General features: G+C 45.8%; 1 protein-coding gene across 4 annotated transcripts in view; it reads left to right on the top strand.

Annotated features, from left to right (window-relative positions):
• GPATCH8 (G-patch domain containing 8) overlaps positions 1–25998 on the top strand; it is a 55390-nt gene that overhangs the window by 15485 nt on the left and 13907 nt on the right. Inside the window, exons 2-7 of one of the 4 annotated variants that reach the window (XM_066566700.1) lie at positions 5533–5550; positions 7702–7774; positions 17449–17493; positions 19483–19550; positions 19990–20076; positions 24162–24305. In XM_066566700.1, coding sequence (XP_066422797.1) covers positions 19524–19550; positions 19990–20076; positions 24162–24305 — 258 coding nt within the window. In that variant the 5' untranslated portion in view covers positions 5533–5550; positions 7702–7774; positions 17449–17493; positions 19483–19523. Of the gene's footprint in view, positions 1–4527; positions 5551–7701; positions 7775–17448; positions 17494–19482; positions 19551–19989; positions 20077–24161; positions 24306–25998 lie in introns of those variants that run through there. The other 3 variants (XM_066566701.1, XM_066566699.1, XM_066566698.1) reach the window with 3 other exon arrangements.

The raw sequence follows: 25998 nt of genomic DNA, 5'->3' as shown, positions 1-25998 counted from the left end.
AAGTAGTCCTAGAACTAAAACCTGAAATTTGAGTTCAACATGATATTTCAGGAATTATTTAAAATAATACATTCTTTCAGAGATATTTATTTTAAGGTTTTATACTTTTCTTTGAGGAATCAGTTTAATTTAAATGGGAACCTGATGGAGTAGTATAGTGAAATACATTTTAATCCTTTTTAGTTTATATTTTTGGAAAAGTACCGGTGTGTTTAAAGTGTTAGAATGACACCTGGCGGCATGGAGACAGGGATCAGTGTTAGTCCAGCAGTCCTTCCCATGGAGCTGAAGCTGCCCTGAGCCTTTCTCTAAAATTGCTTTACCTTGAGTTAGGTGTGAAGACTCCTGCTGTAAGATGAGGAAAAAGTAGGTTTTGTTTAGTTTTGACTTTTTAATCTTCTTGGAGCTTCTTAATTTTTCTCTTTGCAAAGTGCCTTCTGCTGGTTTTAGGTACAGCAGCTTGTTCAGCTTAAACTGGACCCACATTTGACATTTAGCCTTATCTAAGGTTCATTTGCAGTTTCCTTCAGAAAAAGGAAAACTTGTGGTGAATAATCAAGGGACACTTAGTGGTGTTCTGATTAAGTCTAGATTTTGTTAAGAAAGTATTTGTCAAGTGTTTCTTTTGCCTATGAATTGAAGTTCAATTCAAGTTTCTCCACATTAGTCAGCCCCTAGAAGAAGCAGGGTTAGCCAAAGCCCACTGTATATTTTTGTTGGTGTGTAGGTTGGTGTTGTGTGTGTTTGTGTGCGTGTTAGATGTTTACCAGAAATTTACACAACTTGGGGTGTTCGACGTTTTTCTTCCGCAGCAGTTGGCCCATATTAGCTAAGCAGCCATGATCTGGTTTGTATTGCACGGTCTGCCTTTTTTAATTTCTTCTCTAGGGTTTCCTTTCCCCTTCTTATTTCTGTTCTTCTGGTCCAGTGAACACTGCATATAGTACCTACTGTCTTAATGTGCTGGCATGATGCTAGATTTAGGCATGGCAGTAATTGATGACGCATGAGATAATGCTGCAGAGATGGGAATTGGTATTCACTCTTCTCCTGAATACTTCAGTCTTACCTTGGGACACGGGGATTTGAATTAAAATGCTAAGCTGGATGGAAATATAATGGGAAATATGTGTTGGTAGCCTACTCTGGGCCACTCTGGAAATTAGCATTTCAAAATAATTCAAATGCTGCTTACAGACTAGACTGGTTACCTGATTTCCAAAAGTGCTTTCCCAAAGAGAGGAATAGAAGAGGTCACAGATTACATCTCTGGTGATCCAGAGGGAAGGATGCCTATGGAAGTGTGTAAAGCATGAGCAGGTACCCTGGGCCCACGTGGGCTCACTGTGCAGATCTCATCCTCCATAGAAGTAATGCTTTGTGCAGTTTGATTAATGCTGAACTGCAGGAGAAAAAAAAAAGTTAAATTATGGCTTTAATATTTTATTCTTGTCTCTCACTATCCAAATGTCAGGACATTTTTAATCTTTACAACTCCTTAGGTAGGTACAGTTCAACCTAATTGAAAACAGTTGGATAAAGAGGACAAGAGAATGGCTTGGTTTGTGAGGAGAAAGAGTTAAAACCTTAAATTGTTCTTTAAAATCAAGTTTGTTCCACTCTTCTTTTGTCTGACCTAAGAGAATCACAGATTCATTAAGGTTGGAAAGTCCCTCTAAGCTCATTGAGCCCAGCCAGTCCTGCAGCCCTGCCAAGGCCACCCCTAACCCATGTCCCCAAATGCCACATCTCCATGGCCTGTGAGCCTTTCCAAGGATGGTGACTCCAGCACTTCCCAGGGCAGCTGTGCCAGTGTCCATCCCAGGATTTCAGAGCTGTGGCTGCTGCACAGGGAGGGGGTTTGGCCTGAGCAAGGGTGGTGTCAGAAACAAACTGGTCACTTCTGAGGTTTCACGTGGTCTTTGTAAAAATACATTGTTGATTCCTTAATTCCCCATCTGGGAAGCAGGAATTACTTTGTTGTGTTTCCTGACACCTGTGGAGGTGATTCTGCCTCCACACTATTAACGGTCAGTGTGCTCTTTGAATTGGCAAATTACACACATTTCCAGAAGGGAGAGTTTCCTTGGCAGAATTCAGGGGGGTACCTCTCCTCCAAGATATTTTACCAGGAAAGGAGGGTTCATTCTGCTCTTTTGGCTTTTTATTTCCCTTCTATTTTATTCTGTTTGCTCACCCAGAACCAAAATTGAGTGGGAAGGAGGAAAGGTAAATTGATGTTTTAGAACTACCACACATCTAAGTATTTTCAGCATTAACAAATTGGATTTTAATCCTTAACCAGTTCTGTTAGCAATCCAACTGGCCTTTTCCAAGGAATCTGCTCAGAGTCGTGAGTGAGCCTGTGCTTCATGGTATGGAAACAGTTTGGGTGATGAACACCCTTTGTTTATGACCATGGCAGATCAAAGTGCTTCCCAGTTAAAATGTCATTCTTCAGAACAAAGAATGGATTTAGTATATTCTCCTAAGTATGTTCCCTGCAGCTTCCCACATCTTGGTGACAGGAAGGTGCTCCAAAGCCTGCAGGTGTTTGGAGATGGGGGGAGTGTTTCCTGTGCCATGTCCCTGTGACAGTCCCCATGATGTGACATCCATCTCTGCAGCATTATCTGTTGAGAGGTGCTGACTGTACTGCTACAGCATGCAACTCAAAGGTGGCTGGAAAAATAGGTTTGGGAGTCTACAGATCATTACAATGTTGAAACATGTCCTCAATTAGCCTACTGGTGTTGTTGTTCCTGTGGAAATCCTGCTGTGTGCAGCTCATTTAGGCCAAAGATGTCTGCTCTGAAACATGCAACTCTAACCAGAGTACATTTATGGAAAACAGAGCTGCCAGGAGCTAGGGATGGACGTGGCCTGAACGAGTGCCAGCTGTTTTCCATTACTAAATTGGAGAAAGTATTTCATATCAATAGACTCTTCAGAGCTACAAATACTGATATTTTTTTCCCCTCCCACAAGTAACATTTTTTTCTTGTTGTGCTTTGAAAGATGCTGCACTTACACTGGCTGTTCATGTCAGTGCAGTCACTGATGTCCTTGAAAAATCAGAGCACTTCACCCTTTTTTCTAAACTCAAGAAGCTGCATGCATTTGTTTTGGGGCATTTTGAGTTCACTGAGTTGAGGTACTTGAATGGGAAGTCACAAATTATTGCAGCTTTAATAGAATCCAGATTTTCTCCACATTAATTCCTTATCTCTACTTGTTTATTGAGTCTCTTTGCTGTGAATTCCTGGTTTTCCTCATCCCAGCAGTGCAGATGGAGTAGGAGACAGCCCTTAGAGCCCCCAAGAAGCAGCCCTGGCCCCATGCAGGCAGTGTCAGGGGTGGACCCACGCCGTCACCACTGCAGGTTGGAGGCCAGACTGGGAATCACCCACTTATGCTGGAGCTTGTTAGTTTGTCCTTGTCCTAACTAACAAATGTCCTTTCCCCTCTCTCTAATGCTGCTCGGTGCCATGAGGGTGCCTTGAGCCCCCGTGCCAGGCTGCAGTCGGTGGTGCTTGGGCACCAGGGGCTGGCACAGCCTGGCTGAGCCGGAGCCGGGTTGTGGCACTGGAAATCTGTACAGATCTGTGGACTCCACTAGTTCCAAAGTGTCATTTGATGAGGCTGCTGATTTGACATTTAGCAGCAGCCATATGTGGACAGCGCTATAAATAATGTGCTTCTGGAAGCTGAATGGTGTAGCATTACTATTTGGCTTTTCTCTCTGGTCTTCATTGTGTCATCTGTAGTGAGCTCTAGGTTTTGTTTTGGGAATCTTTTCAACCTCTTGTTTGCATGGGTTCACCCAGTAGCATCTGATCCTTGCTTATAGATTCCTCCATACACAGTCAGCACAGCTTACAATCCACTCAAGAGAGGAATGGTTCCTGCCCGAGCCGGGATGAGTGATGGGATCGTGGGGATCTCATGGAAAACCTGTGCTAGGCAAAACTGCTGGTGTGGGTTACATCCCACAGGCATCATCAAAACCTTGGGCTTCTACCCATCTTTTAATTGTAAGCAATTTTTTTTTCCTATTGGCCAAACTGTTATCAGAAATTTGTGCTGGGGATGTCCTGCTCAGGAATCACTGATCTGCATGGAAAGCAAACAAGGGCATCTTGTCAGGGCACAGGATGGGGATCTGGCAGGCCAGTTAGGGCTGCTGGAGCCCAGTCACTTTGGATGAGGTTTTTCCAAAGCACCTTACCCAGCTCTGTGAAGGTCTGGTAGACCCAAGGCCTTACATTTCCTACACCTTTGGAGAAGTTCTGCTTTGTCATTAGAGCAGAGCTCTCCATCAGTGCTGCCCAGCTCCAGAGCTGGCATTGTCCCACCCAGAGCTGCTGAGCCCCTCTCCCTGCATGGAGCATCCCCCAGCCTGTGCCCACGTGGTCCAGGAGAGCTCCCTTGCTCACCCAAACACCTTTTGGGAGACTTATTTTGGTTGGCCCCATAATTTTTATTGTGGCTGTAATACAAGGAGCTCCCAAATGGCAGCAGAAGAAAGTGATGAGACTCATGGCAGCCCTCTGCTGAGAAATGAGCGCTGTCCTCCCAGGGCTGTGGTGTTTCTGTGCATCACTGCAGCTCTTTTGTAGGAAAACTGCTGCATGTGAGGACAGTCTGTTCAAAAGGAGTGACAGCTCCTGACACGGGCAGGAAGCTTGCTGTGAAAAGCCCCATCTCTTCTATGTGAAAGTAGCTGTACTTCACAGAACTTTCACTTAAAACTGCACTTTAAAAAAAAGCTGTCAGCTGTTACAACATTTGTTGTCCCATGTCACATTTTGGTCCCAATATCCCTGGATGCTCCCTAGAGAGCAGACAGGCTCTCACGTGGGACTAAGCAAGCCTGGCCTTCCATTATTTAATTTTTAGGGCAGGATTTTAATTTTTGCACTGAAGAGCAGTTCTGTCAGTCTGCCTCCATCAGAGGTCTGGGTTAGCCATTGGAAAAGGAGGGAGGAGCTGAACATGGCCAGAAAGGAGCAAAGTGATGGCCAGGTCTCAACTCAAATGTTAACTTTAAATTATTACAGTTGTTCTCCTTATTCAGTGCAATAGAAGGTGCTCCATTTCAGTTGAGGAGGAGCTAAAATTAGGGAGTAGTTCCACTGCATAAACAAACAAATGGAAAAGTTTGGAGCGGGGAGGGAAACAGCCCCTTCCTGGGAACTGAGACAGGGCAATGTTCATAATCCCAATTTATGTCAAACAACTCGGGACCATCCTCTTGAGTGGGTCTGTAAAAGTGGTGCTAATGTGTATAACCTTTCTAAATTTTTCTTTTTCCCTTTAACATTTGTTTCCCCCTTCACTGTCAGTCACAACACACCGCTCTTGAATCTCCCAGCTGGTCTTGACTTGTTGAATTTATTTTATGCTTTCACTCTTCTTTAATAAATACATTACTTGCAAGCAGTGAATTGAAAACAAAGCAAAAGAAAAAAACTACCATTAGTGATTGGACAGTTTCTTACTTTGTGTTACATTTAACTGTTCTTTTGACAGCCCAGTTTTTAAAGCCAGGTTCGTATGGAAATGCTTTCACTCCACTTGCACTGCTTTTGGAATAGCGTTCTGCTTCATCTGTCTTTATTTTAGTGCATTCATAACACACACAGTCAGCACAATGTCTCATCTCCCCTTGGCCAAGACTGCAAAGTACTCCTTGTCCTTTGAATTCTTTTGGTTTTTTCTTTGTTTTTTCTTTGTTTTTTTTCCCCCTTTTGGAAAACGCAGCCATTTTTGTCAGCACCAACTTTTAGATTTAATGGTCCTTTGTTCAGGGTAGGGCAATCAGTGCTTTATCCCAAACATTTCCCAAGCTGCTGCCCCTCAGTGCCAGGATGGGGCACTCTGTGGTCCTTGGCATTGGCCTGCAGGTAAGTGTGTTCCTGTGTTCCCAACAGAGAGCCTTCTCCATGGTGCCTGTGGTGGGGATCCTGGTGGGGATCCATCCTTGTTTATTTTTCTTTCATGGTTTATTTTCCTTTTTTTTCTCCTTTTTTTTTTTTCTTTTTTTTTTCCTTTTTTTTCCTTTTTTTTTTTTTTTTTTTTTTTGCATTTGACCTTTTATCCCCAGAAATTTCCTTATGTCCCCTAGTTTAATTTTTTTTTCCATGTAGCCCTAATTATGTCCTGGGGCAGAGCCAGAAGTGTGGGAAAAATGTACATTATTCCTTGGGAAATACAGGAATATAAAAATGTCTGACTTTACTAGGATATCAGAAAAAAAATCCAAAATTTGTACTTGATAACATCGTTTTGAGGAAAAATGTATCCATGCAGCCAATATCTTTGGGAAGTTGTGCCTTTCAAGCTGATTCACCAAAGTTGTGCAAACCCTGTGGTCGTTTTCTTCACTGTGGAGTGACAAAACCTACTCTGGTTTCTGTTGATTACTGTTATTTAATTAAAGAAACCTGCAGCATATAGATGTAATTATTTTTTGGATTCCATGTACCACTCAGTGTTCTGGAGTCACATCCTGTTATAATTCAGGATATTTCTGCGATACCTTAGGTTGTGGTTTGCCTGATGATAATTAATAATCAACAAGTTCCTACCTGATTTTTATTTTTATTTTTATTTTCTGTGATTGGAAGGTGAACAAGGTCCCAGCCAAGAGTCCTTCTCTGAGGAGCTGGTCACTGCCTGTAACTGGGTGAACTGGTCACTGAGGGCGAGCTGGCAGATTGAGGTGGTTCGAGGGTGCTGTGAGTGCTCTGCTCTTTGTCTGGGGGCAGAAACCCTGCAGAAAACACAACAATTTCCACACTGAGCCCTGCTCAGCCCCATTGCCAAAAGCTGACACTTAATTGCTGCGTCAGTACTTTTCCAGTTATTCCAAAATAGCTTTTTTTTTTTAGGAAGATGAGACATTATGCTTATTGTTTCCCCTACATGCACTAATGGTTCCTTGCTGTTAACTTATTGCTAGGCCTGTTTCATTCTAACATCTTAGTATTTTTGTTAGTTTACATGTGAAATGCATCACCCAGTCTGTGCTTGAGCTCATTTTATTTAATTGATTTTATTTTTTTTTTGTTTTACTAACCTCACTGTTTTTTCAGTTTAATATTGGCTGCATGCTAGTTTATATATATATATATACATATATAAAAAAAACCCAATCAAGTCTAGCCTGGATTTTGCTCTGATTGTGTTTTGGTTTCTAGTGGTGGGGCAGTCTTGCACTTACAACTTACTCAGTATTATAAAAGCCTGACACACAAACAAAATGACTAAACACATTGTAGATTTTCTTTACAAAAAAAATCTTAAGTGGTGCTGTCTAGGTGATGGATATGATTGTATAAATAGCTTGATTTTATGCTTTTTACTGTCAATTTTTATTGGTACACTTTATTTTCTTCCACATTGCTTTTTAGTTTTATTATTTTTTTATTTCTTTTAAACGTGATGCACAAAAGTTGCCCAGCACACCATCAGAAAGTGACCGTCCCCAATACCCATCCCCCTGGAAAAATTCTAGCCAGCAATTTTTGACATTTGTCTTTCCCTTTATTGGGCATATATTGCCTTTTCAGTAGCATTTTTTTGCATGCATATATATGTAGAAAAATCTCTTGCTCATCACATGTTTAAATGTCAGTGGGAAGGGAAGAATATATTATTGGAATATTTTTGGTTTGTTTTCTCTGTTCTGTCTGTCAGGATAATATTGGACATCGCTTACTCCAGAAACATGGCTGGAAGCTGGGCCAGGGATTGGGAAAGTCACTGCAGGGTAAGTCCAGTCCCTTGTGTCTGAAACCTTCAACTCCAGCCTCGGTCTTTAACAAAATGATTTCTGCTTTTTGTTCCTAGATTAGATTTTCTTTCCATTATTAATATATCCAAACAATTGCACTGTTGAGTTTCCTATTCGGCAGTTTGCAAGTGGGAGCTGCTGCCTCCCTTGCTGGTACAGGTTAGAGTTGTGTGTGTGCTGGATGTGTGAGAGTTGGTGTGGAGGAAGGAGAATTCACTTTCCACACTGACAGGGAGTGGTGCTGCTTCCAACTGTGCTGATGTTTTGGTGTTAAAAATGAAAGATTTGAGGTAGTTCCCATGATGTGTCAGCGCTCACTGGAGTCAGAAGCCATTAGAAGGCCAGGAAAGGGCCCACTGAAGATGGCAAGTGGTGGCAGAGGTTCTCTGGATGGGAGAGGCTCACTCCTGGTTTCTCCACAGGACTGTCACAGGTTGGATTTATTCCTGTTCCCAGCAGTTTGTCAGGGATTAGCAAATCTCAGTGGGTTGGCCCAGCACACACCAGACCTTGCTGTCTTGAGCCTGAATCCTTCCTGTGACACTGAACCCCATTTCTGTAGGAACCTGTGGCAGTGTTTGAAGCTCAGCTGTGCCCTGACCCCTCAGTAACTCACTCATGTTCCTGTGCCTGTAGTCTGAAGACCTGGGAGTTTATAATCCATGTTCCATGAGTGAGCCCCTTAGAGATGGGGGTGTCTGTGCTGTGGAGGACTGTGCAGAGAGGTAATGAATTCCCCAAACTCTGGCAATGCTTGTTAATCCCTGGACTAAGGCTCTCTAACCTCTCAGGCAGGGCTGCCCTGCAGGTTAATGCTTCTGGCTTCCTCTAACGTGGTTTATTGGAGTTCTCTGGTTTATGCATGGCACTCTCCTGTCCTCTTGTGTCCCTGCTGGGGCCAGACCTCAGGTGGGGTTGTAGCTGTCACCTCTGGGCCTTTCCTTTGGCACGTGGGATGTGCATCACAGGGTGGAACTCGGTGCTCTGTATTGCTCTGTGTGTCACCAGAGTGGAAACACAGACTTGAAAGAAGGAAAAGCCTTGTCCCAGCCCCAGGTGGATCCCAGAGCACAGCCCAAGGGTGCTGCAGGCTCAGATGTGCTGGAGTGAGCTGGATTATGGGGCTAGGTCTGGAGTCAGGGCAGGGGGTGGTGCTGTCACCATGTCCCATGGGCCCAGCAGGAATTTGCACTTTGAGCCTTGTCCAGATTTAGATGTTCCCCCTGTGCCCCTCTCTGTGCTGGAGCTGTTCCAGATCTCTCACACATCATTGGAGCTCTGCTGGTTGGGAGCAAATCGTGGATGTGGGCTCTGAGGGCTTTCCTGTGCCTCCTGCATGGTCACAGGAGTGACAATAACCCCCAGTTTAACCCAGTTCAGTGCTGAAGCCTTCCTAATGCAGGCTTTGGAGCACGTGCAGGAATTTCAGCCCTTCTGGGAGGTAGAAGTGCCCTGTCCACCTGCCAGCCAACTTCTCCAGAGGTCTGGGCAGGCAGAGGGTGTGGAAGGGAGAGGCTGCTGCTGCTCCAGCTTTTCTCCTCATGAGTTCTCAGCAGCCAGAGCCTGTGGCATTGGTGATGATTGTGTTGAGAGTGTTTAATTCATTATCCAGTGACCTTTCTTCATGAATCTTAGATTGGCCCAAAAATCCAAATACAAAATGTCAGGAAGGAAACATTTGCATCCAATTTTAATCTTATTCTAAAAGTTTGAAGAGACATTTGATGTGCAGTGAGAAGGGAGGAACAGAACAGAAGTTCTTCCCATCTTCCACACTCCCCTGTTCAGGAAAGACCAGGAGAGGTTTCTAAAGAGATGTAGGTGTGTTCCTGTTAAACTCTTCCTGCTTGACACTGCTTGAGCTAAAATCTTACACAGCCTGTGGTGAGGAGGTGCAGCAGAAACAGAGCCCCTTCAAGCAGCCTTGAGCTGTGGGTGTGGTTCTGACCCTCTGCAGAAGGTCCTTCCATCAAACCTTCAAAAATTTGGGGTTGCACGTATGGAATTGATACTGCATTCAGCTACTTTCTCTGCACTTCAACTTAAAAGGAAGTGGATGAGTTCAGTGTGCTGAGTTTTGTGATGTTGCTTTTAATTCTAGATCTTCGTCTGAGTTGGGGCTCCCTCTTTAGTTCTCTTGAATCCCTAAGTGATTCATCTGGCAGGCAGAAATGTTTCTTTCTTGTAGCCTTGTGGTGTTGTTCAGCAAGAAGCTCACGCTGCAGGACTTTACCCTGTGATGGTTCCTTCATCCTGAGCACCCACTGGGGGATGGAATCCTGTGGTGAGAGTGCTGAGCTGTCTCTGGGTGGTACCTGCAGCAGCCTAAAATCTACACTTGCCAATTGCTGGTGGTAAAAACCTGCTGGTGTTGTACACCATGGCTCATTCGCAGGAAAATTCCAGAGGGGGAGGAGTTTTGTACCCCCTGGGGCAGCTGCCTTGTGGTGTAATACTGAGAAAAGCTGAGCCCTTGGGTAGGGAACACAGAGCCCATGCCCTGAGTGATGTGGCTGTCACCAGCTGTGTGAAACATCTGCATCTTTCACTGCATTTGGGCTGTGTGCTGAGTGCAGCACCAGGCAGGGACAGTGCTGTCAGCTCTGACCACGCCAGTCCTGCTTCAGAGATACTCCTCAGGAATTCAGCAGAGTCATCCTTCAGCTCATCTCTTTCCCTGATGTTTTTCATCATATTTCCCCACAAATAACTTGTGTTGTATTTGGAAATGGTGCTTCAGCTTGCTAACAGCCAGTGAATATGAAAAAGCAGGAGAGGAGGTTGCCAGTTGACAGGGATCTTTATTAATTTGGAAAATATGGCTTAGGGAGCCACTTTTCCATAGAGATATGGGATGGCTGTGCTCTGACAAATGAGAAAATGGTGATTGCAGCCTGTTTTATCTTTGGGGGAATGCCTGTAGTTGATAATCCAGGATTTTGTGTCTCCTGGAGAAATAAAACTAGCAAAAGATCAGTTAAAAGCATTGCCTGACCTTCGTGTGAAGTCCTGTGCTAAATGAGCCCAAGGATTGTGAATAAATTAGGAGTTACATAAGTCAGGAGGGGAATGAGAGGGCTGAGGGAAATCTGAATTCAACCACACTCTAATGATTTCTCTTGGAATGAGTATTTCCCATTAAGTTAAAGTAGTATTATGAAAAGCCAGGAGACTGACTGACGTGCAGAAATGGGATAATTTGAATGGTACATTTGAAAATATTTTTATAAGCTCTTTGCCTTTTCCCTGTCAATTTTTTGAGGAATCTTGTTTGAAAAAAATAATTGTGCTGAAAACTTCTGGATTTTTTCTTTTCCTTTTGGACTTGTGTGTTTTATAGGAAGTAATAGTACTCTAGAGGTATATCTGCAAGACTGGGACCAGTAGTTTGATCTCATTTAATTAGATCAGGGGACACTGAGTAGGTTGTCCTGCTGCTTCCTGGGTCATAGCTGGGCCTGGGGAGGATGGGCAGCTCTGCAGGGAGGGTTTGGAGAGGGAAGGAGGAAGGTTTGATGTTTGCTGGCCATATGGAGGGGGCTCTGAGGAAGGATTGACCAGCTCTGGTGGACAGAGCTTAGCCAGTCTGGGTAACATCTGCATTCAACACAGATTTGCTTCTCTGAAGTTCTCTGTTGTAAACATGCTTGCCTGATTGCAGCCTTGACCCTTTGCAAACAGCCCCACCACCAGTATAGATGCAGTTACAAGTTCCCCATACACCACAAACTGTGTCCAGTATGATTCATTTGAAATGTTTTAAGGCATTGATTTCCTGCATATTCCCACAGTATTCCCAAGACCAAGATTCTCCTGATCTTTTGTGGTATCTCTGAGAGGTGAATCCCAATGCAGTACTTTGCTATGGCAACAGGAATCACAGGGTTTGTCATGGCAGAGCTGCTCCCCAGTGTCTCAGCTGTGAATCAAACAGCTCAGGTAATGTGGGGGGCTCAGTGTAGCTCTGGAATTCCTGTGCTTGCTCCTCTCAAGGGCTCAGGCAGCTCATTCAGTGCTTGGTTATTGTCATGAAAATGCTCAGAGTGAAACCAAAAGGAGTTTCAAGGTGGGTGGCTGCTGGTCTGTGCTGGGATTTGGATTATCTCCAGTACTCAGGAAACAGAAGCAGCAAGTGCTTCTGTTTAGGGTAGGGATGTCCCTTTTGGGACAGGTCCTTACAGTGGCAGGAACTTTCCCTGTAGCCTTTGGTCCTGAAGAAATACCTTCTGTCCCCTGCTTCCTCTGCCTATTTAGTAATAACCTCCTTCATGTTTGCTTATGTTTTTAGCCAAGTTTTGGCATCATTTCAGTGTAACTGTTCTGGAAGAGCTGCTTCCATCTCCCTGGGGAGCAGCTCTGCTGATGTAACACTGAGAGGAGAGGGCAGGGCCGTGCCTGTGTCTCTCTTGGCAGTGCCATGCAGGGCTGGGGACCCTTCCTGCATCCTGGTTCCCTTCCACTCAGGCTGGAACAATAAACCTGCCCAGACTGTCAGGGCAGTGCTGTTCCTGTTGACCAAGGATTGTATAAATCATCCTGGTGATACAGGGAGCAGCAGTTAATAGAAAGTGCTTTGGGTTTATTTTGTCCGTTCATGAGTACATCCAGCTAGGTAGCAAAGTCAGGTATAACAAATTTGTTAGCAAATGCTAAAATCCAGTTCCTCCATCAAGCTGTATTTTTGTTGCATGGTTTTCAATTAAAAGAAAAAGCACAAGTGGATTTGTGCTCTGACTTGCAGTTTCTGTGAGGATAAATATAGTCAGCACTTCCCCCCTCAGCATCACTATGGTGCAGTTCTTTGGCACATTCCTCCCCAAATCTGTTCAGCAAAGGGAAAACATTCCTTCTTGGTCCAAGGGCTGAGCAGGGTGGAAGAGCAGAAGTGTCTGACAAGTGCTGGAAGCTGCTCAGAGCTGCAGGTGAAGCTGTGATCCCATGGCTCAGGCAGGAAATGTCCTCTCCTGGCAGCCCCCGGGGTGCTCCCAGCTGTGAGATGGAGCCAGATCTGAGTCTCCATTTCAGGGCATTGCCAGGTGGCTGCAGGCACTGCCTTTGCTGGATGTTCTCAGGCTGTGGGGAGCAATAAACAGAGCTTTGACCACTCAAGCAACTGAGATCAGTCTCAAATGTGATCACTTGGCAGCTGCAGCTTGGAGAAATGAGCTCAGGGTTTGAATTCCAAGGTCTTGAATCCTGGTGCTGTCACCTGCTCGCCAAATGGCTTCAGCTCAGATATTCATGTGTTTTCCATTTGTTGGCTCCTCTGATCTCGTGGAGGCAGACAGTGGATGGGTGTCAGGCCTGTGAACATGGAACAATGAGTATCTGAGGGACTGAGGGGTGTCAGATTTCTTTCTGGGTTTTGGAGCTTTGTAATAAATACGGGAAAACACAGGAGAGGCGGATAAAAATGCTTAACAGTGCCTTTATTCATTAGGTATGGGTTGGTTTGGCAGTCTTACCCAAGAAATAGCTGTGATCGCTCTCTTATCTTCTTGTATCTTCACATGTCCTCACAGGAACCTCAATCCTGGTATGGAGGAGCATTTCCATGCTTGTGTTTGCAACACAAATCACACCAGTGGTTTTAAGAGTGATGTTTTCCTGTGAATTTAGCTTGAGAAACCTGGCCTGCTGTGGTTGCTGTCATCATATCCATCTTCACTGCTGTGTTAAACCCAGCAGACCACAGACCAAAAAGGAAGTTTGCTCAGTGCCTCAGTGTCCTTTGGGGGAAGCAGTTGCCCCCTTGTTTGCTTTTGGAGCTGTAAGATCCTTCCCTTGATTACAGGTGGTGAGTTTGTGTTGCTTGAGTGGGTGTAGCCAGTGAAATCTGCAGTCGTTGTGCTTTCAGTGCCACGTGTTTGTTGTGACAGACTGCCTTTGCCTGGCTTGGCACGAGGCCTTCTGGCCCTTTGTGCTGGTGCAATGGAAGAGCACTTTTATTAAACTGGGAGAGAGGAGTGTGGGGAAGGGAGAGGCAGTGGCCATGCACAGCCTGCCTCGCTCCTCAGTGCAGCCCCAAATCAGAGCAGGCCCTTCAGCCCTGTCCACTTACCAAGATGAACACAGACAGCAACTCTTACCTTGAATTCCTATCCTCAATCAACCAGGAATTGTGGTTTTCTTCCAACATCTTCTTTGTTGCTCTTTAATCCATTGCTCAGCATTTGGGGTAGGGATGTTTTTTGACCCAGACTCCACTATGTTCCTTTCCCTGCAAAAGGAGCTCTGCTTGGTGCCTCAGTGTCAAACCTCAACTTGGCTTTCTTGTGGCACCCTTGGTTTGTGTTCTGCAAAGTTCTGAGCTCCCACTGGAAGTTTTCCATGTGATTGGGATGTTTACAACTTGACTTTCTCTCGTCATTTTTCCGCTGCTTAGTAAGGATTAAATTCACAGGGCAGTTTCTGTGTTCTTGGAAAACACTCTCTCCTCTCTGGAACTTTGTTTGCTACAAAGGATGATGGACCTTTGTTTGAATCTCTTGATTGTTTTGACCCCTTCCAGAAATCTGACATAAACAGGATGAGCTCACAAATCTAATTCCCAAAGAGGACTGGGATTAAAGCTTGCCCTTGTTTGTTCATTTGCTTCTTGCAGCAGTTGGAATGAGTTTGATAACATGGTGTCACTTTTACCCAGTGAGGAGCACCCCAGGCTTGTGTATCAGTGAAAACGAGTGGATTTTCTCCTCTCTCCCCTTTTGATGTACTGAATGAGGAAGTCTGAATTTTCAACAGGACAGCTCTTGGTTTCTCATAGACCCTTAGGGAGCCCAGTGCTGCCAAGGCCACCACTAACTCCTGTCCCCAGGTGCCACATCTACTCAGCTTTTAAATCCCTCCAGGGATGAGGACTCCCCCACTGCCCTGGGCAGGTTCTGCCTAGGCTTGACAACCCCTCCCATGAAGAAATTTCCCCAATATCCAACCTAAACCTTCCCTGGCACAATTTGAGGCTGTTCCCTCTTGCCCTGTCACTTGTTCCCTGGAAGCAGAGCCAGCCCCCCTTGCTGTATTGAAACAGTCCTGGGAGTGTTGAGTGTTGCAAAATTCTCATCTTGAAAAATGCAACTCATTCATGAGCACAGGGATTCCTCCCTGTCTCCCTCTTCCCAGACAGTGCAGCTGAAGGTGAGCCCTGTCCCTGTGCATCCATTCCTGCAGGTGTTGGTTGCTGACTCCAGGCACCTGTTTCCCTTCAGAGCCTGCAGTGGGGTTTGTGCTGACTGAACAAACCAGCCCTTATCCACCTGTGCTGTGGTCATGAACCTGCCCTGCACACAGCTGAGTGAGAATCCCTTGCCAGGAGCAGCTGAAAGCCCTTGGAAGGTTGTGTCTCACTGTGGGTTTCAGTTGCAGCATAAAGATAACAAATAAGGAGAAATCTTCCATGTCCAACAAGATCAGATGCTATTGTCTGTGTCCTCTGGAGATGCTGAGTTTATGAAATTCTCCTTCAGTGACAAGTGTGATATCAATCACTCCTCTAGGATTGGATCCTACAAAGCTTGTACCTGGGGGGAATTTCTATGAGGATGTCAACAAAACAAACAGGATTACAGTTCTTGTGTTACATCTGTGCTGCTTACACACTGTGCAGTAGGGACACAGTGGAAGAGATTTGATTGAATTATGTTCACATAGACTTCTTGGGGTACTTTTTTTCATCCTGTTATATCTGAATGCCCCTTTAATGGAGAAATTTATCTGTTGGGATAGGACAAGAAGTAGATGTTATCGATTAAATAAAGGATCAATTTACATTGGATATTAGGAGGAAACTCTTCCCTGTGAGGGTGGGCAGGCCCTGGATCCCTGGCAGTGTCCAAGGCCAGGATGGACGGGGCTTGGAGCAGCCTGGGACAGTGGAAGGTGTCCCTGTTCCATGGAGAAACTGGTTTTTAAGTTCCCTCCCAACCCAGACCATTCTGAGATTCTGTTGCCATGATGCTGTTTTTGGAGGGAGGAGTTCCTCTGAATCTACAAATCTGATTTTTGCTTTGACTTGTTAAAAACAGGATAAAACATGGGCTGGTGTTGACAATGCTGGCATTTCCAGGCAGGCTCAGATGGCAGCTCCAACTGGGATATTCCCATTCCAGAGGGCAGAGCAGCATCCTTGCCACATCCAGAGCCAGAGCATGGCCCTGAACCCACAGTCCTCCACAAGCAGCATGACCTGTGTCTGATACCAAAGCCTTAGGATGAATTTTCCCAAGATTTATTCATTTAAAGCACCGGGGGGAAGTATTTGCTCATACCCAATAGCTTTATGCAGTTAAAAAGAAGGGGATCTGGAGAAGCCTGCCTGGCCACGTGCTCCCTGCCACTGCAGGGCTCTGGGAAGGGATGCCTGTCAGGGTTTGTTTGGGTCTGAGCAATTTTTCACAAGCTAGGAGAAAGGTTTTCCCATTTCTTGGGGAGAGGAAAGCAGAACAGGTACAGCAGGTCAGTTTGGGAATCTCATTTCGTTTCTGAGTGCAGGGAATCATTACTAACCTAATTTCCTTTGAGATTGGGTTTTCTAAGGTGTGACTCTTGTGTGAGCTGTTTATTTTTTCCATCCTGATGGAGGTTCCTGCTCTGTCCTCTCCATGAGGTTTTCCCTGTGTGTGGAACTGTTTTATGCAATAACCCTCTCTGCTTTGGGGTCTGCAGTGACCAGTCTGTGAAGGAGTTTGTGACCTGCCTCAAAACAAAAGTGGCACCAGGTGCAGGGGGCTGGGACAGGGACACAGCAGGATTTGCCCTGGGAATCAGCCCTGCATGTGGCACTGCTTGCAGCCCTGCTGAGTGGCAGGAACTGTGGGAATTCTGGGCCTTGGAAGCTCACCTTCCTTTCAAAGCCTGCTGGTACAGGAAAGGCTCAGCAGGGACCCCAAACCTGGGAGGCTCCCAAGATCCAAGCCACGTTTACCTGCTGGGAAGGATCATGGCCAGCAGTAGGACAAACTTTCCTCAAGGAAATTCTTTCCAAGGAGAAGTCATGAGCTGAGCTTGTGGAGTCCCATTTCCCCCTTTGCTGCTCCCCATGTCCCACCTGGCAGCCAGGGGCAAGGGGTGGCCCTGAGCCTGTCCCTGTCCCTTCACCATCGTGGCTTTCCTTGGACAAGGAGCGAGGCCACCCCAGTGCCCAGCAGCAAGTGCTGCTGCCCCAGCTGGCTCCAGGGGATCCATGTGGGGTTGGCACTGCTGCCATAGCTGTGCTACATGCCTGGATATGCCACTTGTCACCTGGATGTCACACATGAGGTTCCCTTCATAATGAAATGATGGTTCAGTTTAAAACAGAGGCATCGCTTTTTGCATGGAATATTCTCCTCTTACCTGCAAGCAGAGTTCCTTTTGGCCCAGAATATTTGTTATTCCTTAAGATCCTGATTTGTTTCCTTTTTAAATTGCCTGCTTCCATGTGCCTCAGAGCCTCCTCGGAGCGGGGCCGTCACCAGGAGCTCTCCCAGCACCCAGCAGGAGTCAGAGCTGCTCCAATGGCTCCTGGTTCTGCAGGGCAGAGCACGGTCATGGGGTGGAGGGGTGAGCAAGAAGCCTCCTGTTATTTTTTTTTTTACCCATCCTCCCTGCCAAACGGCCTATTTTCTGCCCCTAATGGTTTCTGCCTAACAAATGGTGTTTCTTTTTTACAGCGTTATGATCCTGGACTTGTTGTGGTGATGGTAAACTTAGCAGTGGTAATTTTTTATTTTCAGACTGAATTACTCCTTTGTCATCAGTGCACCAATGTTAGGCTTACTTTCTCTGTTGTAGCCATCATCCTTCTGCTTGGTCTTTCATTTTCCTTTCCTTTCCTTTCTTTATGCACACTTGTCTGATCCTTGTTCATTAAAGGGTATTGCTAAGAAGGGATGTTTCTGTTTGTGTTAGAACTGCCAAAATCAGTTTAAACATAAATTTTTAATACTGTCCAAACTTGATTTTTTTTCCCCCAACACGATGGGCACTAGCACTTGCTACTGCAATTTCCAAATAGATTTTGAATTTAAAAAAAAAAACAACCCAAAAAACTTTGACTGCCTTAGAAGGCAAAAGTACTGATGCATTGTTTGTGTACAGGGGTTTACCAGGCCAATGAGGCTGCATCGAAAGATCTCAATTGCTGGAGAAACAAAACAAAAATGAACCAAAAATACCCAAAACCAAAACAAAAAAGAAAAAAACTTGAAAAAAATTTGTACAATAAATTGTTGGCACTTGGTGCCAGCCATTCCATTTGGGTTCACCACTTACCAGTAAATCCCTGGCTGAGACGTTATGAAAGTGATATTGCACCTAGGAAGTCATTTTTATAACCTGTCTTTAATTTGGTCCTTTTGCTAAAAATTGCAGTCACTGCTTACTGTATTATACCATTGGGCATAAGAGAAACCTTGTCAAAGATGAGCCTAAAATATCCAAAGGAAAGCTCAGTTCCAAACCATTTCAGATCAATGTGATCACTACTTTTGGACCTGATGGATACCTGCCTATCAAATTCCTGGGCATATCAACAAAACCATAAAGCAATGAATTAAATGGATTTATTTCTGAATAAAACCACATGTCTGTACTTTAAAGTTCAAAAGCCCTTCTAGGGCTGTGTTTTTGGCAGGAATTATGACTGATGCTGGCAAAGAGTTCACACCTATCCAGGTTTTCTGAGGCAGTTTTAAAGACTTTAACCTTTTGCACATGTGGATGGCAGTGGAATATTTCGGCATGACTCCAACGTGTCGATCTTTTAGCCCAAAGGTATAATACCTGTGTATGTGTGTATAACAAAAGAGTTGTTTACACCAAACAAGAGCAATAATAAGGGAAGTAAACATTCTGTTTTTTCACTCAAGGTTTGCACTGGAGAAGGTAAGTACTTTGTCAGTGGGTTACATCACAACCACCAGTGCCAGTTGTGATGTAAAAAAATCAAAATAATAATTAAAAAAAAAAAAAAAAGCTGTGGTAGTAAAGTGCTTGTCTGCCCCATTTTGCTTTGTTTGGCTGGTTATGAGTGGATTAAAGATATGTTTTTAAAAAAAAATAAATCTCCAGCATAGTTTGATTAGTTGAAAGTCAATTTTCTTCGCAACCAGTCCTTTTCACAGCTTACAGGTGACACGGTGGGGCCAGAGCATCGCTCCAGGGCTGGGGGAGCAGGGACCCACCCCTGGCCAGCCTGGGTGGTTGGGATGGGGAAGTTTGGCTTCTGTGCCATCCTTCTCCTCAGCATTCCTTGCTCGTGGGGAGGGCAAAAGCTGGTGGGAAGGAGGCTTCCACATCTCTTACAGGGAAGTTCTAATTGATTATTCATGAGCTGCAGCAGTGAAATGTCATTAGCAGCTTCTTCACTCTTATGGGAAGATGAGGAGCCTGATGTGGAAGCCTTGAGGAGAAGGCTCAAGTCCTGTTATCAGCCCTGACCTAGGGCTGGTCATGGGGGACCATTAACCATGAGAAGCTTTTACATGATCAGTTAATGTTCACAAAAATGCATTTATCATCCTGGGTGCCATTGGGAGCTGGGCTCAGGGTTGGCTGTAAGCTGTGAGAATGGCTCGTGTTTGGTTCACTGTAGCTTTCTGGTCTCTGCACTCCAAGGCAAGATCTCTAACCACCCAAACCCAATGTGTACAGTGAGCTGTGGTGCTGGGCTGCTGCTGACCCCTCTCTGTGTGTTCCTCTTCCAGGGAGGACAGATCCCATCCCCATCGTTGTCAAGTATGATGTCATGGGCATGGGCCGGATGGAGATGGAGGTGAGCTCCCCTCACCCTGCAGGGCCTCTGGGGAGTGGGAGGGAAAGACATTTACAGTGAGAGTTTGTGCATCCAAGGCAAAGAGCAACTTGCTCTTGAATCAGTGCAATAAGAAAACACTTGTCTGCCAAATGCATCCTTGTCTGCAAAATGCATCCTCTGTTTATCCCTGTGAGCCTGAGTTCTGGGCTCTGGATGCCCCCCAGAATCCCTGGGCTCTGAGGTTTCCCCTCCCCAAAGTGTCATGGGCCTGCCAGAGCCCTCCACATCAGGGGGATTAATGACCTGTTTTACACTTGGGGTGACAAAGCAGGGAAAGCAAAGTACAACTTGCATAGATTCTGTTTCAGCTGAAGTTGTTAAGTTGTGCTTTCTGGTAGATTTGATTGTGCAGTGTATTTATGGACCAAATTGCATCTCTTTATTTTTTTTCCAACAGCTGGACTACGCCGAGGATGCCACAGAGCGGAGGCGAGTGCTGGAGGTGGAGAAGGAGGACACTGAGGAGCTGAGGCAGAAGTACAAGGTACAGAGAGAGGGGAATCAACATCAGAGCCCGTGGGCTGGTTGGGAAGAGAGCTCTTCTGATGGGGCTGAGTTCTCCTGGTTCTGCTGCAGTGATGGTGGTAGGAATTCACTGCTCTTGGGTTTGGTCACTGTGGAGGTGATTTATATTTCAACACACTGGTTATTCACTTCCTGGCATCAACCTTCCTGTTTGTTTGGCTGCTGAGGAGCCCCAGGACAGCAGCAGGGCTTTCTCCATGTGCTTTGCTCCTGCTCTGGAAGGAGCAGTCCTGGGGTGAGCAGGACATGTCCTTCCCTACACCAGGGCTGCCAGATTTTTCGAGTGAGCCTGCCAGGTCAGGACAAAACCTGCAGGTGTAGAGGGGCAGTTACCAGCTGGGGGAGGAGCTCTTTTGTTGTACTGAGTGAGGAGTGAGCAGTTCATTGGGATGTTATTGCATAAATCCTGCTTGCTTTGGAAGGGTAGGACATGACTCCAGCTTGGAGAAACCGATGGACTGGAGCTCTTTGGAAGAATTGTTCAGGCAGCATTAAAAAAAAGATAAATTCTGTATTTCTATGTGATTTACAAAACCTGTGGGGTTATTTTGTAAGCCAGGGGCTGATAAAAATGAGCTGTTGAGTGTGACATGCAGGAGCATTTTTGGATTAGCTGTCACCAGGTTCTCTATGGAGACATGGTCTCTGCTCATCCTTTAATCCACTCTTCTGCTTCCCAGCCCTGCAGTCCATCAGCTCTGAGGAAAGCCTGCTTGTTCAATTGTCCAGAGATTTGGGGAGTACCAGGGTTGAGGAAGAGCCCAAGACATCCAAATGAAGTGTCAGTCTTGCATAAATTTTAATTATTTGAGAAATAATGGGAAAGTGGTTTCAATGCCATTAAAATTAAACAAAACCTCACCAAATCTAAAATTCCATTTCCCCAGTTGAACAGTTAATTCTTCAGGCAGTTTGTTCAGCTATGAAAATTTATAGCCTCCTCTCCTCTTTATTTTTTTTTTTTTTTCTTGAGCCCTTGACTTGCTTGGGAAGTGAACTGCAGGTGTTGGGGTACCCAGGGGGCTGTGGATTCCCCATCCCTGGGAAGGCTGGATGGGGCTTGGAGCAGCCTGGTCTAGTGGGAGGTGTCCCTGCCCAGGCAGTGGGACTGGGTGAGCTTTAAGGTCCCTCCCAACCAAAATCATTTTGTGATCCTGGAGTTCTTGGAGTTTACAATCATCTTTCCCAACACAGCCCAAGCTCTCTTGCTCTGAGACTCTTTTCTCTTCATTCCCTCATCCAGCACAGGTTTTTTCAGGAGCTCTAGCAGGAGCAGTAGCAGTCTCTCCCAGCTCCAGTGGGTTTTTATAAGCTCAGTTCATCCTTATCCCCTTGCATTTTGGTATTAATCTGTGCAAAATCTCTACAGCCATTACTTTTTGCTGCTCCACAGGAGTCCATTATGTAAGTGCCAATGGCAGTGCATCCTGATCAGCCATTCAGGGAGCCTCAGAGAATTTCAGATAACTCTGCAGCCAAGAAGTGTGCTTTAATTCCCTTCTTTTGTACAAATTCTGATCACTCAAATGCCTGGGTTTCATTGTTTAGCCACAGGATGCTTGCTCAAATAAACCTACACATGGCACAGGAAGCCTGTCTGGGATTCAGAGGAACTTTCAACCTCCGTGTTCTGTGGAGCTCACGCTGCTCTGTTTTGCTTTCTTGTCTTCCTGGGGACCTGCCTCAGGCTCAAAACTCCAGATTTGTTGATGTTTTTCTTTTTTTTTTTTTTTTTTTTCCTTGTCAAGTGCATCTGGTAATTGATGGAAGCAGGAAGTTGCTTCCTTTTTTATGTAGAAGTGCTTGAAATTGAAAACAATCCCAAACATGAGCACTAACATTTTTTAGATTTTTTTTTCCTCTCCTTGGGTGTTGAATTTTTTTAATATAAATTTTATATAATATAAAATACGCTCAGTAATGTTATTTTAATGCCATTTTGATGTGGTAACTAGGAGATAAACCATATTGCCTTGAACAAGATCTGAAATACAAAGGAAAAACCTTTCAAAGTTGTCTGTCTTAAATGTTTGCAGCCTCCTCTTGCTGAGGAAGGAAGCTTCCCATAGGAGATTGTATTGAAGATGGAAAAAAAGATCCTTAAGTGCTTTTTCTCTAATGTTAGGCTGTTTTTTTATATAATTTCTCTTTATTCCAGTTGAAATGCCTATGGTCAATGGTTATATGGGGAGTGCTGCAGTGAGTACAGTGGGCTTTGTGATGAAGCATTTATAGCTGATTTTGAGTAAAACCTTCACCTCCTCAGGGTAAACCTTCCCCAGAGAGCTCGTGAAGAGTGGTGATGTTTTATTAATTCTGCTGGGGGGTTGTAATTGATATAGCATGGCAAAAGGGAACAGCTGCCTAACCCCGAGGTTGCTGTGTCCCAGCATCAGGGTCCGTGTCTCAGAGACCCCCAGGTGTGCAGCAGCCCTGGGGACAGCACAGGCTCCTTCCACACCTGGATTTCCAGCCAGTGAAGCCACCTGAGGGACTGGGATTTCCCCAGTCCCACAGCTCAGTACATATTCAAAAGCTGGAACAAAAGAGGGAAGGATGTGGCTGTTGCCAGGTGAGACACCTCATCTCTGCCTGAGGTTTGGTTTTCCACCTGTGCAGGTGTTCAGTTGTAGAAGGGGAAAGACCCTCTCAGCACCCCAGGGCTGTTACCCCTCCCTCACTCCCATTTAATGCAGCTCCCTGTGCCCACTGCAGTGTGCTGAGCCCAGCCTGAGGGACTGGGAGTTCTGCTCCTGGGAATATTTCACTGGAGTGGATTGGGCTCAGCAGGCTCTGAAGGGTAATTCCCAGCCAGAGCCATGTTCCTCCCTCCTCAATTCAGGCAGCCAAGCCAAGATCAAGCAGACATCTCTTAGCACTCCAAATGGAGCAGTGTCAGCTTCAGAGGTGTAAGGTTCTGTTCCCAAGGCAGGGATCCTCCCAGGTCTGATGCCAGTGATGCTCTCTGGGTTAGCTCAAGGCTTTGAACCTCTCCTTGGAGCACAGACAATCCAGGAGGCACCCCTGAGGCAGAGCTGCCTCACCCCATCAGCACTTGTTTGGAGCAGTCTTCTTTTAGTGCTCCTTCTGCTATGACCAGGGGGTGTTCAGTCCTTGTGGGGCCCTTCCAGCACAGAATATTCTGTGATTCTGGCTAACAAATAGCACTGAGGTTGGCAGCTTTGCAAAGTTCTGGAATCCCACCTGTGAATTTGCAAAGGCTGCTGGGTTCAATAAGGCCAAGTGCTGGGACCTGCATTTGGGTCACAGCAACCCCATGGGAGGTTCCAGGTGGGGACAAAATGACTGAAAAGCTGCACAGAACCTGGAGGTGCTGGCCAGCAGAGGCTGGACACGAGCCCAGGTGTGCCCAGGTGGGCAAGAGGCCATTGGCACCTGTCCCAGGACTGGGGTGGCAGCAGGACCAGGGCAGTGACTGTCCCCTGAGCTGGCACTGCTGAGGGATATCAAGTGCTGTGTCCAGTTCTGGGCATCTCATTATAAGAAGGACACTGAGGGGCTGGAGAGTGCCCAGAACAGAGCTGGGAAGGGTCTGGAGCCCCAGGAGGGGCTGAGGGAGCTGGGCAGGGGCTCAGCCTGGAGCAAAGGAGGCTCAGGGGGCCCTTGTGGCTCTGCACAGCTCCTGCCAGGAGGGCACAGCCAGGGGGGCCGGGCTGTGCTCCAGGGAACAGGGACAGGAGCAGAGGGAACGGCCTCAGGGTGGGCACAGCAGGAATTTCCCCATGAGAAGGGGGTCAGGCCTTGGAACTGCCCAGGGAGGGTTGGAGTGCCCAGCCCTGGAGGTGTCCCAGGAAGGCCTGGATGTGGCACTCAGAAACTGGGCTGGGGACAAATTGGGCATTGGGCACAGGTTGGACCCAGTGATCTTGGAGGTGTTTTCCAACCTCAGTGATCCTGTAATAAATATAATCAATGTACACAAAGTTTTTATTAAGCACTATTTTTCCTTTAAGGACTAACCCATCATCTTCCAGGCTGTTCTACAGGATGCTTAACAGAAGCAATTTTTTGTTAATTTTTCAGGATTATGTTGATAAAGAAAAGGCCATTGCCAAGGCTTTGGAGGACCTCAGAGCAAACTTCTACTGTGAACTCTGTGACAAGCAGTATCAGAAGCACCAGGAGTTTGACAACCACATAAACTCCTATGACCATGCTCACAAGCAGGTAAGCAGTTGTAGACAGCACAGTTCATCCATTTTTTGTTCATTGTAGTGGTCTTGTTTGTGGTTAATACCTGGAGTTTCCCTGGTGTATCTGTTTTCCTTACTGGTCCTGGAATAGGTGTTTTATGTCTCTGGGTAAGATTTTTATGCCCACCATTCATTTAAGAACACAAAACAACAGAAGAGCCCCAAGCCCCACTCCATGGGTGGCATCAAGGAGCCCCATTTCTCAAAGACCCAGGGGCAGGGATAAAACTGAGGGATGAAACTGTGCTGGTGTAAAACTGAGGAGAGTACACCTGGAGGTGGATGGCTCCCAGCTTGCTTTGGTAGAGCTTTGGGGAGTGATGGTTCCCCAGATTTTATTACCTGAGTCTGTTCTGTGGAGTTACTGAAAACAGACTAGAAAATAATGGGCTGTATCAAAGGAATCCTAAGAAAGGAGCACTTCCCCAATTCTGTAATTCTCAAGAGAAGGTGGGTTCAGAGTGGAGCTGGCTTTTTTCCCAAGCTAGGGATGTACTGTAGTGTCTGCAGGGTGTTTCATGCTGCACAGTAAGTAATGGAAGTTCTTGTGTTAGCCTGATCTGTTTGACCATTTAAGCTGCTAAATGAGATGTAACTGCACAGCAGATAGCAGTGTTGGGCTCCTCCAGGGCTGGAAGGGCTCAGAGGAGGGGTTTGATGTTCCTAATCATAAATTCTAACAACACAATCATCAAAATGCTGGTAACTCGTGGAGGATGTGCTGTGGAGCTTGCAAAATAGCAGTGAAAACAGCTTAAAAACAAGAATGTGGCTGTAGAGTATGATTTTTGTTTGTGTGTATTAAGTGTAGAATATGACAGAGAATCTGCTTTGAGCTAAGGGAGTCTGGTCAGGAATTCTCATGTCAGGGCAGTTGGGCTCTGTGAAGAGGAGTGGTTTGGTAGAATCAAGAGCAGAAATTCATTTTTTCCCTTGGTTATTGGGCAAAGGGGTGGTTTTGGCCAAGCTCAGTCGTGACACCTGAGAGCAGAGAACTTCCTTGGAAGGTCTCCATCAGTTTGGCTGAAACCCAAGTGCAGTGACCTGCATTTATGTGGGAGGTGGCAGGACCTGTTTGTGTCACATTCTTGGTGTGCTGACACCGTGGGATTCCATGAGCTGCTGGAGCACTGACACGAGCCTGGCCAGGCTCTGAGCTCTTCCAGCAGCTGCAGATGCTGTGGAGGAGGAAACCAACCTGTGGAAAAGGAGTCATCAGCAGGAGTGGCCTGAGAGAAAAATATCTTGTGTGCACACAGGGTGGGGTCATCTCATCAGGAGAAAGAACTTGGGGGTTGCTCGGTACTGCTGATTATTTTGAGAGGAATTATGTTCTTGGATAATTCCATCTATTGCAGTCACTTCAGGCAGGCTTTGGAGAAAATGAGCCTCCAAACTCTGGCTGCATCACCCAGCATTAATTTCTAGTTACAGAGGGATTTAAACAAAGAAGCAATCATGCTTTGCTTAGGGAAAAAAATTGCTTGTCCAGCTTTGTCGGGCTGAAATGTGTGTGACCCCGCTGGGTCAGCGTTCAGGGAGTGAACTTGAAACCCCTGAGACAGAATGAAGTGAATTTGCATAAGGAACTTTATCTCTGCTGTGCTCCCTGCTCCAGGGAGGCTCACACCCAGCAGTCCAGCCTGAATTTTAAAATAGTTAAAAAA

Source organism: Molothrus aeneus, chromosome 28, assembly GCF_037042795.1.
Source record: "Molothrus aeneus isolate 106 chromosome 28, BPBGC_Maene_1.0, whole genome shotgun sequence".
Taxonomy (NCBI): domain Eukaryota; kingdom Metazoa; phylum Chordata; class Aves; order Passeriformes; family Icteridae; genus Molothrus; species Molothrus aeneus.
This window is presented reverse-complemented; position numbering and strand designations above follow the sequence as displayed.